The sequence below is a fragment of the Elephas maximus genome, chromosome 16 (assembly GCF_024166365.1).
Source record: "Elephas maximus indicus isolate mEleMax1 chromosome 16, mEleMax1 primary haplotype, whole genome shotgun sequence".
In the NCBI taxonomy this organism is placed as follows: Eukaryota; Metazoa; Chordata; class Mammalia; order Proboscidea; family Elephantidae; genus Elephas; species Elephas maximus.
The window spans coordinates 42,144,470-42,160,122 of NC_064834.1; the positions used below are offsets into that span (position 1 = coordinate 42,144,470).

Genomic DNA, 15,653 nt, shown 5'->3' on the forward strand with positions numbered 1-15,653 from the left:
ACAGTTTCTGACGTTAATAAACCAATGTTTATAATTCTTTGTGTTTATATGGTGGTGTGGAGACTACAGTCGAGTGTATTTATTAAATGCATTCCCTGTGCGTTGTTATTTTCTTGTATGTTAACAGTTGTGAGTTGATTTATATTTGTAAATGATAAAGATTTTTGTGAAGTACTACTGCATGGTATAATTCTTCAAGTTGATTTGATGTTAGTTAAGTCACTTTGACGGAAGCCCTGGTGACGTGGTGGTTAAGTGCTACGGCTGCTAACCAAAGGGTCAGCAGTTCCAATCCGCCAGGCACTCCTTGGAAACTCTATGGGGCAATTCTACTCTGTCCCGTAGGGTCGCTATGAGTGGGAATCGACTAGACAGCACTGGGTTTGGTTCTTTTTTTTTTAAATCACTTTCAATAACATTTTAAAAGCGCATTGTTACTGACTGAAATGTAATCATAATATTTAGCCCTTTTTATTTTTTGTCATGGACTCATTAACTGATTTCATTCTTAAACCTCAGGTAAAGATATTTTCTCTTTAGGCTAGCAGCTTTACTGATAAGATTACTGAGTGCTGGTTAGATTAAATTATTGATAGATATTTTTAGCTTTAAAACTATTTTTTATTCCTTCTATATGCTGATGTTCTCAGTTGCTTTCTACTCCCTAGTTTTTGTCCTTAAAAAAAAAGCTTATTTAGTCTTCCTGAATACCAGAAATTAACTTTCTTTGTTTTCAGTTATTTTTTTCCGAAAACCCTGTATCTCTTATGCTTTGTCCCATTAACATGCACAATTCAGGTTGATTGTTTATCATTTGTTGTAGGAAATTGAAAAACCAGTAGCTGTTTCAGAGCTCTTCACAACTTTGCCAATTGTACAGGTAGGTGTTTTGGTGTTTAAGAAGTATAATAATCCTATTCATTCAGTTCAGATACACCTAGTTATGTGTGCTGTTCTCTAATCTGGACTGTGCCTTCCTCACCTACCAATCTGTATCAAACAATAGGCAGCTCTTCCATGGAACATTCTCTTGCTGTTTATCTGATACTTCTTTGATAATCTTCCCTGAAAATCTTACAACTTTTAAATTATCTGATATAGTTCAATATACGTGCATGTTTTTTTCTTTAGCTATGTTATAAATTTCTTGAGGATAGGAACTAGGTTTTATTGCTCTTCAGTTATCATTTATAGCTGGTAACTTTTAATGAATACTTTCCACTGGTAAAGAAGAAAATTAGTTAGTTGTATTTTATGCATTTTTGATAGTCCTTTTTGCTTACAGGGAAAATCAAGACCAATTAAAATTTTAACTAGACTGACAATTATCATTTCGGATCCCTCTCACTGCAATGTTTTGGTAAGTTAATTATTTTTCTTCTCTCTAGCCCTGGTGATGCAGTGTTTAAAGCTATCGACTGCAAACCGGAAGGTTGGCAGTTCAAAACCACCAGTGGCTCCATGGGAGAAAGATGTGGCAGTCTGCTTCCATAGCGATTTACAACCTTGGAAACCCTATGAGATTGCCATGAATTGGAATTGACCCGATGGCAGTGGGTGGGGTAGGTGGAAAGTTGTATTAATTAATGTTGAACGCTGTGGCTTTTCACCTTCCCCCTACTCTTATAGCCCACCTTCCACGACACCTGCCCTGCTCTCCATAACCTCCGAATTTTCATAGTATAACATATCTGTTCTATTCATGGCACGTGCATAGTGATACCGCAATTAAAGAATCCTTTGGCAACTGCTGTTCATTCAGTTCACACGTGCCAGGCATAAGGCTGGGTGCTGGGATATTTCTGTTAATAATACAGACACAATCCTTGAACTTACAAAGGTTATAGTTTAATCGGCAAGAGAAGAACTTAACAGAGTAATTACAAATGTGAGCTATGTTTGAAAAGGGAGGTGGTGGTAAATGAAGAATGCTCTGGGAGTTTGTAGCAGGGGAGCCATCCTGAGCAAGTTGATGTTCAAACTGGGGCTGAAGAATCAGTAATTGTTATATACTGATAAGTAGGGGAAAGAGTATTTCCACAGACAGCATGGAGCTTGCAAAGTCCTGAAGCCAAGGAGAACATGGTGTCTTCTGGAAAGCCAAACACCACCAGTAGGGCTGAGCAGATACATCAGTAGCAGAGTAGCAGTGTTAAGTGGAATCGTATGTATGTATTTCATGTTTCTGTGTGATAACTTTCTTCTTTTTATATTACTAGAGAGCAACTTCTTCAAGGGTCCGCCTATATGATATTGTTGCAGTTTTTCCAAAGACAGAAAAACTTTTTCATGTAAGTAGCAGATGAGTGTTTATCATAGTGTTTAAGGAGTCTAATGTCATTCCTTTATTGTTGACCTGTTTCTGCCCCCCAGGAACATTTTAGGATTTTCAGTTTGTGCTTGGAATTTTGAAATTTCACAGAGATACACCTAGGTGGCATATTTTTTAAATTCATCTTCCTAGACATTTGATGGCCTCAGAATGAAAGAGTCCATTAAGTTTTCTTTTGTTTCTTTATCTCAGTTACTTACTCACTCACTCATTCATCTATTTATTTTTAACTTTTCTCAGGTAAATATTGGTCCGTCTCTTTCTAGCTCTAAAATCACTTCAGTATCCGCTCTCCTTACCTGTAAGGAAAGGAAGGCACAGGGTTCTACTGTGACGTAAAAGCTCTCATCTCTGCTGCAGCTGTCCCTTGCATGCCCTGAGGTGTGACCCATACACCACTACTGTCATATCAGCTTTTAGCCTTACAGAAATTTTTCAGGATCAATCATCTGCTGGCACCATGCCCCTCCTGTTCTGGATTTAATTCCTTTTGTACTTTTAAAATTTCTATTTCAGTGATTTTTCAGGTGGGGAAGGAGTTTAACATATGTGCTTGTTCACCAACTTGAGACGGAACTTCCTAGATATTTAAAATGATTGTATTGTTGTTAGGTGCTGTCAAGTCGATTTTTGACTTATAGAGACTCCATGTGACAGAGTAGAACTGCTGTAGAAGGTTTTCTAGGCTGGAATCTTTATGGGAGCAGATCGCCAGGCCTTTCTCCTGTAGAGCCTCTGGGTGGGTTTGAACTGCCAGCCTTCTGGTTAGCAGCCAAGTGCTTAACCTTTGCGCCACCATAAAAAAAAAAAAGTTGCTGTCAAGTTGATTCTGACTCATTAGCAACCCTAGAGGACAAAGTAGAACTCCCCTAGGGTTTCCAAGGAGCACCTGGTGATTTCGAACTGCTGGTCTTTTGGTTAGTAGCCAAACTCTTAATCACTGTGCCACCAGGGTTCCCCATGCCAAAAACCCGTTGTCATCGAGCTGATTCCAACTCACGGTGCCCCTATAGGACAGAGTAGAACCTGCCCCAAACGGTTTCCAAGGAGCGCCTGGTGGATTTGAACTGCCAACCTTTTGATTAGCAGCTGTAGCTCTTAACCGCTATGGCACCACGGTATCCCACAGTGAGGGGGAAAGATCAACTGTATTGCAGTTTTTCAGAAGTATGTTTTACTCTGTAAAGTGAGGTATAGCCACTTTTAGAAAGTTCTGAGAGTTCTTTATATAGGTTCAAAAATATGCATCTGACAGATGTGTATTTGACAAAAGGATATCGCAGAAAAAAAAAGTACTGATCTTTGATATTTTAATTTTACAGCATAGTTCCTTTTTAAGCAGAATCTGTTCTAAAATTGTAGGAAGATTTTCCCCAAGTTTATCCAGTAGATGTAGCTGTTGACTAAGGAGGCTAATTGTGGTAAAATTAGTTTCTAAAGCATACTGTCGACTCTCAGCTATTTATATTAATGGGGGAAACAGCAGTAAATTGTAAATGCCTACCTTCTTTTACTGAGCTCCTTTGTAAAATGCTGAGTTATAGTCATTCCCCAGAATTCCAGTTCAGAAAAAGGGGTGCGTATAAGCAAGTGGCTCTTAACTGTCAGCGACCCCGTGGAACTTTTTGAAGTCAGACCGGTTCAGCCCGCACCACTGAGATTCTGATTCAGTAGGGGTTGAGTCTGGCTAACTTTGGTTTTTCAAGTTACATTGGAGAGTATGACTCAGTGCTGAAACGACCAAGTGTAAATCCTTTGGAGGGTCAAGAACATTTTAAAATTTGTTTAAATAACAACAATTTAGTTTTTGTCACTCAGTTACAATATAGACTAAAATTTGGTAATATACTAGATTTTTTGTTGTACATTTGATTTTTTAATTGATTTTGAAGAGCATACAACTTTCTTTCCATAGCCCTCTGCTCAAAAAAAACCAAACCCATTGCCATGGAGTTGATTCCTACTCACAGTGACGCCATAGGGTAAAGTAGAACTGCCCCATAAGATTTCCAAGGAACGGCTGATAGATTCGAACTACCGACCTTTTGGTCAGCAGCCGAGTTCTTAACCACTGCACCGCCAGAGCTGTATCTCTCTGCTACTGATTACAAAAACAAACAGAACACTTGAAAGGTAACATTTTGGTTGAAAGATACACGTTTATGTTGTTGTTAGGTGCTGTCGAGTTGGTTCCGACTCATAGCAACCTTATGCACAGCAGAACAAAACATTGCCTGGTCCTGCACCATCCTTACAATCCTTGTTATGCCTGAGCTCATTGTTGCAGCCACTGTGTCAGTCCACCTCGTTGAGGGTCTTCCTCTTAAAGGATGTTTACAGCTGTTTCTTCTCATTTTGAGTCATGCCACATCAGCAAATGAAGGTCCCGAAAGCTTTACTCCATCCACGTCATTAAGGTCGACTCTACTTTGAGGAGGCAGCTCTTCCCCAGTCATCTTTTGAGTGCCTTCCAACCTGGGGGGCTCATGTTCCAGCACTATATCAGACAATGTTCTGCTGCTATTCATAAGGGTTTCACTGGCTAATGCTTTTCAGAAGTAGACTGCCGGGTCCTTCTTCCTAGTTTGTCTTAGTCTGGAAGCTCAGCTGAAACCTGTCCTTCGTGGGTGACCCTGCTGGTATCTGAATACTGGGGGGCATAACTTCCAGCATCACAGCAACATGCAAGCCCCCACAGTACGACAAACTGACAGACACGTGGGGGATACATTTATTTAGCATTCCAAATATTTTTTACATATGTATTTCATTTAACCCTCACAAAAATCCTGTGGAATAATTGGAACAGATTTATAGAGGAAAAAACTGAAAAATAAATGATTTGCTTTAAATCTCTCAGCTTTAAATAAGAGATTTTTGTAGTACAGCTAAGACTTTTGAGTTTCAGAATATATTATAATTTCATTTATCTTATTACTTGGCTTTTCTTATGCTGTTCAAAAGTTTGAATTTGCCAAACGCATGCTTGATGATGGTGGGTGGAGCAGTGAGAAATATTCTGAAAGATGGCAGAAAGCTAAAAATAATTCACAGTGTTTGTTTGAAATTGACTCAATGGATATACTCAAAGTTACATGAAAACACAGATTTTTAAATTGGAACATCTCCTCTCTCTTATCTGCCTAAATCTTACTTACCCATTCTGTAAGACTCAGTAGAAGTTAGGGTGCTCCTTGTTTTGTGCAGAAAATCAATTTACAAGATATCTTTCTTTTAAACATAGCTTTTGTAACTATATCATGATTTGAAATCAGGTCAAAAGCAAGCAGCCTGTTGCTTAACAGATTGTATTCTATAAATGATTTTACTTGTTTGGTTTGTAAGCTGATCTAGAATTTTTTACAGGTATCCCTGTAAGTACAGTATCCTAAAGTGAAATCTCTAAGATGAGTCAAAAAAGCACACATACACACACATAATGATTAGTAGTATAAAATCTAACCACCTTGTATGTTATTGTTTCCGTGAGAGATGGCACACTGTCTTCCACTAGGAGTGTCTGGAAGGCGTCTCATAGACAAGATGCCTTCCCACCCAGCTACCCGAGAGATAAGGCGAAGATTAAAGACTGTGAGGAGGGTCCATTGGCCAGAGCTTCTTGGGATGGGACTGCTAGAGCACAGAGAGTTGAATAGAAGTTTCAGGAGCTTCTGAGTCACTTATTCCCATTTAAGATTTAAAACAGCTGGGTAGGGTGGATCAATTCAAGTTATTTAGACTGGTGGTCTCTGGATGACTTTGATTGTGCACCCTGTCAGTTTAAAGAAATTGAGTTGGCTTCCCCAAAATATGTATGTTTATTTGTTTATAAATTATTTGCATGTTCCATTACACTAGTGTGCTTCATATAATAATATACACATAAACCCAAAACCAGGCTCATTGCCATCAAGTGAATTCCGACTCATAGCAACCCTATAGGACAGAGTAGAATTGGCCCATAGGTTTTCTAAGGCTATAAATCTTTGTGGAAGCAGACTGTCCCATCTTTGTCTGGCAAAGCTACTGGTGGGTTTGAACCACCAAACTTTTGGTTAGCAGCTGAACTCTTAACCACTGAGCCACCAGGGCTCCCTAATATACACGTACCAATCAAAAAAAAACCCCGAACCTGTTCCTGCCAAGTTGATTCTGACTCACAGTAGCCCTATAGGACAGAGTAGAACTGCCCCATAGCGTTTCCAAGGCTGTAAATCTTGACGGAAGCAGATTGCTATGTCTTTCTCCTGTGGAGAGGCTGGTGGGTTCGAATCGCCAGTCTTTCATTTAGCAGCCAAGCACTTTAATCATTGTGTCACCAGGGATCCTTGATAGACACATACAAAAAACAAATTTTTAAGAGGGTAAATTAAAAAATAAATGGAACTAGTTCTCTTTTCTTCCTATTCCGGAAATCCGTGCCCCAGCCTTGGAAGAGCATTGTTAAAACGTGTATACTACCAATACCTGGGGCACCCGAGGAAAGTGGGTATCTTTAAAGACAGTGCTTTTCAGGGTGTAGTCTGGCTCCACTGCTTCTGAATTACCTGGTATGTTTGTTAAAATGCAGTTCTCAGACCCTACTTACTGAGTGAGAATCAGTGGGCATGGGGCCTTGTTACCTGCATTTTTAACAAATACTTCACAGGATTTTTGTACATACCTGAGGTCAAAAGTGGAGCTCTGGTGGCATAGTGATTAAGAGCATGGCTGCTGATCAAAAGGTCGGCAGTTCGAATCCACAAGCCACTCCTTGGAAACCCTATGGGACAGTTGTACTCTGTTCTTTTGTGTCACTGTAAGTTGGAATCCACTCGACGGCAATGAGTTTTTAAGGTTAAACACCACTGTTTATGGGTATCTCTCTTTTCCCTAGGTGAGCCTGACTCCCTTGCATAATATTTATCATGAAATACCAACTTGTATTATCTTGACATCCATAAAAGGAGCCCTGGTGGCACAATGGTTAAAGCTCTTGGCTGCTAACCGAAAGGTCTGCAGTTTGAACTCACCAGCCGCTATGCAGAAGAAAGATGTAGCAGTCTGCTTCCATAAAGATTACAGCCTTGGAAACCCTATGAGGCAGTTCTCCTCTGTCCTGTAGGGTCACAATGAGTTAGAATGAACTCAAGGACAATGGACTTGATATCCGTAAAGAGGCTTTCGACTGGCTGTGACCCACTACACCTGCTCCCCTTGTACTATAAAAACCAAAGGTGTGTATGTATGTGCATTTTTGAGGGTGTACACTTTCCTTAAATCCTTATGGGTGTCCCTGACCAAAAGAAAAGTTTAAGGCCAGCTGATGGAATTCATATTGACCTACCAGTTTCCAGAGAAAACTACAATAAGCTTCTTACCACTAAAATGATACTGGACATAATTTAACGTTTTAATGATTTAAAAAGCATTTTATTATAATGTGAACATTAGCTCTTGTTTTATAGTCTAGGTGTGTCAGTTGAACATTTGGATTTATAGAAAGCTAAATAAAAGAATTCTGTTAGGGGCATTTTAAGTTTGAGGTGCTAGAGGAAGCCAAGTGGAACTGCTCTTTGTTACTGAAAGTTTATTATAGTGTATGTACTTAAGCCAACGCAAGAGAGGTTTTTAATTGGCAACTGTTATACAGGAGAGGAGAAGAAAGGAATAATACATAAGGAAAAAGTAATGTAATCATAATGTAATTTAGCCTTATTCTGGGGAAGAATGTTTAACAGGCTTTTTAAAAATTAATCAGCGTTTTTATTGAAAAAATAATTGATGCTTATGATAATAAATTCAAATAGTACAAAAGGGTATGCAATGAAAAGCAAGCCTTCCTCCCACCTAAAACTCCCTCTCCTTTCTCCACAGGCAACCTCTGCTAACAGTTCTTGTGTGTTTTTTCAGAAATATTGTTTACCTGGTCCTTCCTTCATTAAGCCCTCCCTCCCTCCTTTCTTCCTACCTGATACCTTGCTTTTTTACCCAACAGTATATCTTGGAGGTTGTTCCATAATACCAATTAAGAGATCTACGTCATCACATTTAATGAATCAGCATATTCTGTTATATAAAGAGGCCATAACTTATTTCAGTAGAATTGAGTAGTGTTTAATTGTATGTAGTCTCTTGTGATTGGTGTTGCAATGATGGTCTTCATAGTAGTGTCCTTAAACATTTGTTGGATATATCTGTACAGTATATTTCTAAAGCCTATCAACAATCATGAGGATGGTATAGGACCGGGCAACATTTTGTTCTGTTGTACGTAAGGTCACCGTGAGTCAGAGATGACTCGACGTCAACTAACAATAATATCTATAGAATACTTTCCTGTAAGTGAAATTACTGGGCCAAATAGTGTGTGCATTTAAAATTTTGATAGTTATTGCCAAAGTACTTTTCAAGATTTAATGACACTGTGAGTGCCCAGTTATTCATTCCCACACCAGCAGCGTATTAATTGAACTTCTTTCTCAGTCTGATAGTGAAAAAAAATGGTGAACAGAAGCCGAGCTTGTTTTAGCTACTATTCAGAGCTTTTCTTCATCCATTCTTATGAAACTTCCAGCGACTATGAGTTGGACGCTGTAGCAGCTGGCATGGGGCAGGTCTTCCTGCCAAAGCAACTTTACTTCCTGGGTTTACTGAGTTACCACGACTGTCTTAAATCCAGACCACCTGGTTCACCGCTTCCTTCCTAAAGCTTTGGAGTAGGGATGGGGGTGACTAAAGTGGGGATTCTGAAGGTAAAGGTGCAAGATGTGACATTGCAATCACCGCTAAAGGTCAAAGCTGATTCTATAGGCCATTATTACCCCCTTTGACTCCCTCACTTTTCTTTAGTCAGTGTGGGTTCGCTGGCATAGCATTTGTTCATCAAGCCTGTACATACCAGCATTGTCAGTTAAGTTTATTCTTAGTACAATACAAGGCAGCCAGTTCTTTTTATCACTGCAAGTCAAATAATGGCAGCATCAGAGCCAGATACGCATCTTCTAATAGTGCCTTCTGGCCTCCTGTGCTAGTAAACTTGCCCTAGCTTCATTTTATTTTCCCTCATTTTTCATTTGCCCTGACTTCTGTATCTGTTTATTTTACCTTGCATGTCTGTTTTTGTAGGCAGCTCCAAGCCTCCTTTGGAAGTAAATGCATAGTATTGATCAACACATAATAGCAAAAACTAGAACAAGGGAATGGGAAATTAAAAGTTGAAAAAAATGCGTTCAGTATCATTTGATTTGTAACAGCTCTGCCTTTAGTGATTACAAAACCACTAAGACCATTTATGTAAATTGTTCTCATTAATATTAGAACAAAGCATCCTTGGTAATGCCATGGTAGTGTTTTTTCAACCACTCAACAGACTGTTTGGGGCCACAGGCCTGGGACAATTCCTGCCACAAAAGTGATCATGGCATAATTTGTGGAATACATGGAGCATGCATACATCCCTTTTGGTTTATTTTCTTGGATTTCTGCAACAGTCTGAAGTAACCTTCCAGAAACCAAACTGCGCTCCACAACCCATCTTTATGTAGCAGGTCATCTAAATAAGAGGGTCTTTATGCCTTTTGACAAGGTCTATGGACATATCACTCTGCTTCAGCTGGGTTACAATTGAACCATTGAAACCAAACCTGGAGGGGTGGCTGAGCAGCTGATCTTATGAAAGGTCAGATGTATTTCAACCTGGAACCGTTGTAACACCTATGGAGTGAACCATTTCTGTTTGTTTCTTTACATCATGTTTGACCCTATCTCCCACTCACATGCTAGTGTTCCTTTCAGCTTAACCTGTGTTTCCCCCTCTTGACAGGTTGCTTGCACACATTTAGATGTGGATTTAGTTTGCATAACTGTAAAAGAAAAACTGCCATTTTACTTCAAAAGACCCCCTATTAATGTGGTAAGTAGCACACTTCTTTTTCTGTATTTGAATCTGTAGAAACTTCCACTAATGAGTTGGAAAAAGGGCAGAAGAAACAAGCGTTCTTAGAGGGAAAAGCAAAGGCTGGATAATAAGAGTTTTAGAACAGAGGATTTTATTTTTGTAAAGTTGCCTAAAAGGAGAATGAAAGCTTAAACTAAAAAATAGCCAATAAATTCTCAAGATTTTGTTCAAAAGGCCTTCAAAATTAAAATTTATGGAAGGTATTTCTTAAGAAGAGGGTGGCTGATAACAGTGACAGTTAAAGGCTAACACGGAGGAAACAGAAGGAAGAAGAGCGTAGGTGGTCCCTGAGACACCAGTGAGCTGAGGAGAGACAGGAGGGAGCAGGCCATGGAGATCACCTCAGAGTGGCCCATGTAAAATTAAACTCTGTTTTCAAGTATGCTGGTGCACACAATAAACCCAAGACTACTTTTATAACAGTCTAGGAGGGTGGCCGTGGGTTCAGGGAACTTACGGTTCCTCCCTCTGCTAGAAAATTTTCCTTGTTACTCTTTTACGTAATTTTCCCTTGTATTTCCTTACCCTTTGTCTACTGTCACGCCTTCTTGTAAGTCTCATTGCCCTTCCATTTCCATCATAAAACCCACTGCCTTCTTTCTACTCATAGCAACCCCACAGGGTTTCCAAGACTGTAAATCCCTATGGAAGCAAACTCCCACATATTTGTACCATGGGGCTGCTGGTGGTTTCGAGCCACCGACCTTTCAGTTAACAGTGGATCGCTTTAACCAGTGCGCCACGAAGGCTCCTTTTCTCATCATAAATGCGATACCATTTCACATCAGTAACTATTCTGGTAATGTGAAGTCAGCACAGCTGTTAACTGTTTGCATCACCAGCCAGACCCTGGGAAGAATTAGGATGTTATTTTAGAATAGTGGCTTCCAAAACTCAGCTTCACATTTCCAAAAATTATTATCAAAGGAGAAAAAGGCTGCGAACGGACACAGTCTAGATACCATACCCAATCCTGTCAGAATTGAGAAAATTTGTGCTTTTTCAAAGTTGGTTATTCCTATTCTTTTGTCTCTGTAGAACCATAGCTTCCTCAATCTTTGCTTCTAGGAAACGGATTTGATGTTGAGGGGAGAAAATTGATCTATATGGTGTGTAAAAATTTAATCCAACGTGCCTTATGTTCTACCCCTAAAAATATACTCCTAAAACTGTACTTGAAAAGTACTGAAGTCTTTAAAGTCATATATTTAAAGGAAAAACTATAAAACAGCTCTTTTTTGGTAAATACTGAGAGTACTACTGAACATATAAAGAATACTGGTTATACTCAATTATCTTCCTATGTTCCTGCCAGTACTTGCAGTACTTATAAACAAACAGGTAAATAATCCCAAGTCATCACATTTTAGAGTTTGAGATCTATGTTGTTCGGCAGCTCATTTATCAAATGTGGGAAAAGGAAGGTTACCAAGGAGAAGCTGTTCAGCTCTTCAGTCACAGCTCTTTGTTTCAAATTCCCTATCAAATGAGATCTCTGATGTGCCCCAGGCACCTGTGCTAGAAGCCATAAACCTAATGTTATGACACTCTCGTTGGCCTCACATGTTGTTCTTCTCCAAAGGTAGCAATGTCTATCTGTCTCTAGGAGTTTGCCTAAGTTTATAGTCAGCCTCAAACTGCCAATGCAGGTGTTACTTAAATAGCGCCCCCAGGAGTCAGGCAGTGGAGCCACCCTCCAGTTTGCTGTTCCACTTATATCTTTTCTACTTTTCACCTTCATGAACTAGGAAGGCCATTTTCTAGACAGCTTTGCCTGAATAAACCTACATACGATACTGTATTCTTGATTGGGAGGAAACAGTAGCAAGTGATGCTAAGGACAAGTCCATGGGAATGGACAGCAGTGCACAGCACATTATTCCTCATGCCCCACCACAGTGGTAAGATTCCCTGTGGTTATTTGGTGAGGGCTTTCAATTGGGTTTCTCATGAACATGTCTTATTGTTCAAGCTGTGAGCTTCATTACCCTGATATCTTATCTATAAGAATGTTCTTGTGTGCTGTCACGTAGCTTCTGACTCACAGTGACCCTATAGGACAGAGTAGAACTGCCTCATAAGGTTTTCTAGGCTGAAATCTTTATGGGAGCAGATCGCCAGGTCTTCTCTCCCACGGAGCAGCTGGTGGATTTGACCTGCCAGGCTTTCAGCTAGCAGCCGAGTGCTTAACTGTTGCACCACCAGGGCTCCTTTGCCTATAACGAGTCTCCCTAAAATTTGTTTTTTGAATGATATGAGTCCTGTAGCTATCAGGGTACAGTTTGGGGAACCTGGCAAATTCTGCTTGTGGTTCGTCGTTAGCTGGCTGTCAGCCTTCAGCAGGAGGCACATGCCAGGGGTAGTGGGGCACTTGGGCGGCCTGAGGAGGAGAGAAGCGCTCAAGGCTGCAGCACCAGGACAGCCCACCCTTCGATTCCAACTTAAAATTCAGGAAAACTGCTGTTATTTGGTGGATATCTTTTGTTTAATTCCTACATTTCTTAAGAATTTTGAAAAGTAAAAATTGACAAGTGAGAAGGATATGCAGTATTTAGCACTGTGATTTTTTTTTCTTTCCCCCCTGGTGTGAACATTTTACATATGCTATTTAATACACTGTACATGGTATAGTGGGAGAAAAGGGTGAACAAGAATATTTTTAGTCTCCATCTAGTATAGAAGTAGGCTGCAGGGTGAATTGGTCAGGAAGCAGAAAAGTCTGTGTTCATTTATTCACCTATTTTTCATTTAACAGAGAAAATTGGAAACATGCAATAAAAGGTGTCCAGCTTGTTGTTCAGAGTAAATAATAGTTGTATAGGAATATATTATTTATAACAGTATCTAATCTGGATTTAGAGCTATGTGTTTGAATTGAAGTATGGAAATATACTCACTGAGCTTAAAGCACAAAACATTTAGTGATTGTGGGTAACAGTTCAGTCTCAAGTCTTGGTTTTTGCATGCCCCCTCACCCTTGAGGATAAACCTGCCTTTGGCCATGTGAAGTTGTTAGTCTGGGTCACTCTATTGGGCACATGAGAAGGCAGCACAAATCTTAACTTGTATAGGATTTTCCCCTTTTCTTGTGTTGTGAGGAACAGCAGGAGTGTTAAGATAGGCAATTAATTAGTCTTTTAACTGTAGGCCAGAAGCCCACATAATGGTTATAGGCTCAAAGGTTGGGAATTTGAAGGAGGGCCCAGGAGGTAGAACATAGCAAATCACTCCACTTACCTGTCTTACAGCTCTTGTCCCTTTTGTCGTCTTCAGCATGTGCATTGGGCACCATAATTGCAATGACCTATTCACCTCTAAAATCTACAGCATTCTTCCAGGGCCTAGGTACTTGTACAGGAATCACAACTCTATCGTGGGGTAGATGTGTTTTTATAAAGTCGGGTGTCGCTCCTCCTCTTAGATGATCAGATGACTTCTGATTATGTATGACTTTACAATTAAACACTTGTCTTACTCATCTAGTGTGCTATAGGAGAAATAGCATAGGTGGATGGTTTTAACAAAAAGAAGTTTATTTCTTCACAGAAAAGTAGGCTAAAAGTCCAAATTCAGGGTATCACCTCCAAGGGAAGGCTTTCTCTCTGTCGGCCTTCTCATCAACCTTCCCCTAGACTAGAAGCTTCTCCATTCAGGGATCCCAGATCCAAAGAATGCACTCTGCCCCCACACTGCTTTCTTAGAGGTGTGAGCTCCCCAGCTCTCTGCTTGCTTCCCTTGGTGGTACAGGCTACATCCCAGGGAAACTCCCTTAACATTGGACCAGGGGTGTGGCCTGAACAAGGGTGTCACATCCCACCCTAATCCTCTTTAACCACAGGCAGAGATTATGATTTATAATATATAGGAGAATTACAAAATGGAGGTGAACCATACAATACTGGGAATCATGGTCTAACTAAGTTGACTCATTTTGGGGGGATACAGTTCAATCCATTACATTCTACCCTTTGGCCCCCAAAAATTCATGTCCTTGCCACATGCAAAACATATTAATCCCGTCATATCATAGCACAAGTCTTAACTCCAAGTCTAAAATCCAAAAATTCCTCTTCGTCTGTGAAATCTAGAACACAAGTTATCTGTTTCCAAAGTGTAATTACAGAACAGGCACAAGTTAGAGATTTCCATTACAAATAGGAAAAATTGTAAGAAAAGAAGGCATAACAGGCACCAAGCAAGTCAGCAGAACACATTACATTAGCCCTCATGGGGCTGGAAATAATCCTTTCTTCTCTGAGACCATTTATACAATGGCCCTGCCCTCCAGACTCTAGGTATTGGCCACACTCTCCAGATTCTGAGTGGAGGACCCTTGACCCTGGGCGTCAGTTCTACCTTCAAGGCCCAATGGGACAGCAACTCTTCCCCAGCTTTAGGCGCACCATTCTTCTAGTCCATCTGAGTGGTGACTTAGAAACCCCAGAGGCCATGGTTACACCCTTTGAGACCCCAGAGGCCATACCTTTTGAGACCGAGGCAGCTCAGCTGGGGCAAGTGTTCCAAGGCTCTGTAGCTCCATCTATAAGTGCCTGGAGGTACCCCACTCTGCCAGGAAGCCTCCTGCACACAGGCACTCAGCTCTCTCCTCCATGGGCAGGGCTCTAGCACTATCTGGTGCTGGTCTCCTGGTTCTGCTGCTGCTGGTCCTCTGCTGCTGTTTCTTAGCATCTGCATCTTCTCCGGTGTTAACAGCTCTCCTCACTTCCTTCTGAGCCTTCTATCCGGTCACAGTTTCAAAACCGCTTCCACATTTTAGATATCTGTTAGAGCAGCACCCCATTCTCAGTACCAAATTCTGTCTTAGTCATCTAGTACTGCTATAACAGAAATACCACAAGTAGATGGCTTCAACACAGAATCACAATTCTATCATGGGATAGATGAGTTTCTGAAAAGCTGAGTGTCGCTTCTCCTCTTGGATAATCAAATGACTTCTAATTATGTATCATGTTACAGTTTAGCGTTTTCACGCATTACTAGCCAAGCAGCTTTGGTGTGGGGTACATGTTAATTTTCTGCATTACGCAGGTAAGGGAATTGAGACTCAGGTAGTTCATGGCTCACACATCTCTCCCAAAGGATTGACTTGGTATTTGGATTCAAGCCCTCTGGTTCCAAATCTACTGTCGTTTCCTACACCGGGAAATGCTGTATTTAAAGTTACTTTACAGCAGGACTCTTTGTTAAACACAGAATAATTTCACATTCTAAAATATGAGCTTCATGAATCCAGGTTTTGAGAAGGATTCTTTTAAAGCAGAATATGTCTTTATTACTTTCCCTTTGACTTTCCCCCCAAATTAAAAATGTGTTCTTGTATTGCCTTATGAATCACATGAACCTACATATCAAGGAAAAAAA

General features: G+C 40.3%; 1 protein-coding gene across 3 annotated transcripts in view; it reads left to right on the plus strand.

Moving 5' to 3' along the window:
* The window catches only part of RPP30 (ribonuclease P/MRP subunit p30), a 34,540-nt gene that overhangs the window by 1,339 nt on the left and 17,548 nt on the right, over positions 1-15,653 (plus strand). Inside the window, exons 3-6 of one of the 3 annotated variants that reach the window (XM_049855466.1) lie at positions 824-880; positions 1,286-1,360; positions 2,220-2,291; positions 10,137-10,226. In XM_049855466.1, the coding sequence (XP_049711423.1) occupies positions 824-880; positions 1,286-1,360; positions 2,220-2,291; positions 10,137-10,226 (294 nt within the window). The remainder of the gene's footprint in view (positions 1-823; positions 881-1,285; positions 1,361-2,219; positions 2,292-10,136; positions 10,227-15,653) is intronic. The other 2 variants (XM_049855468.1, XM_049855467.1) reach the window with 2 other exon arrangements.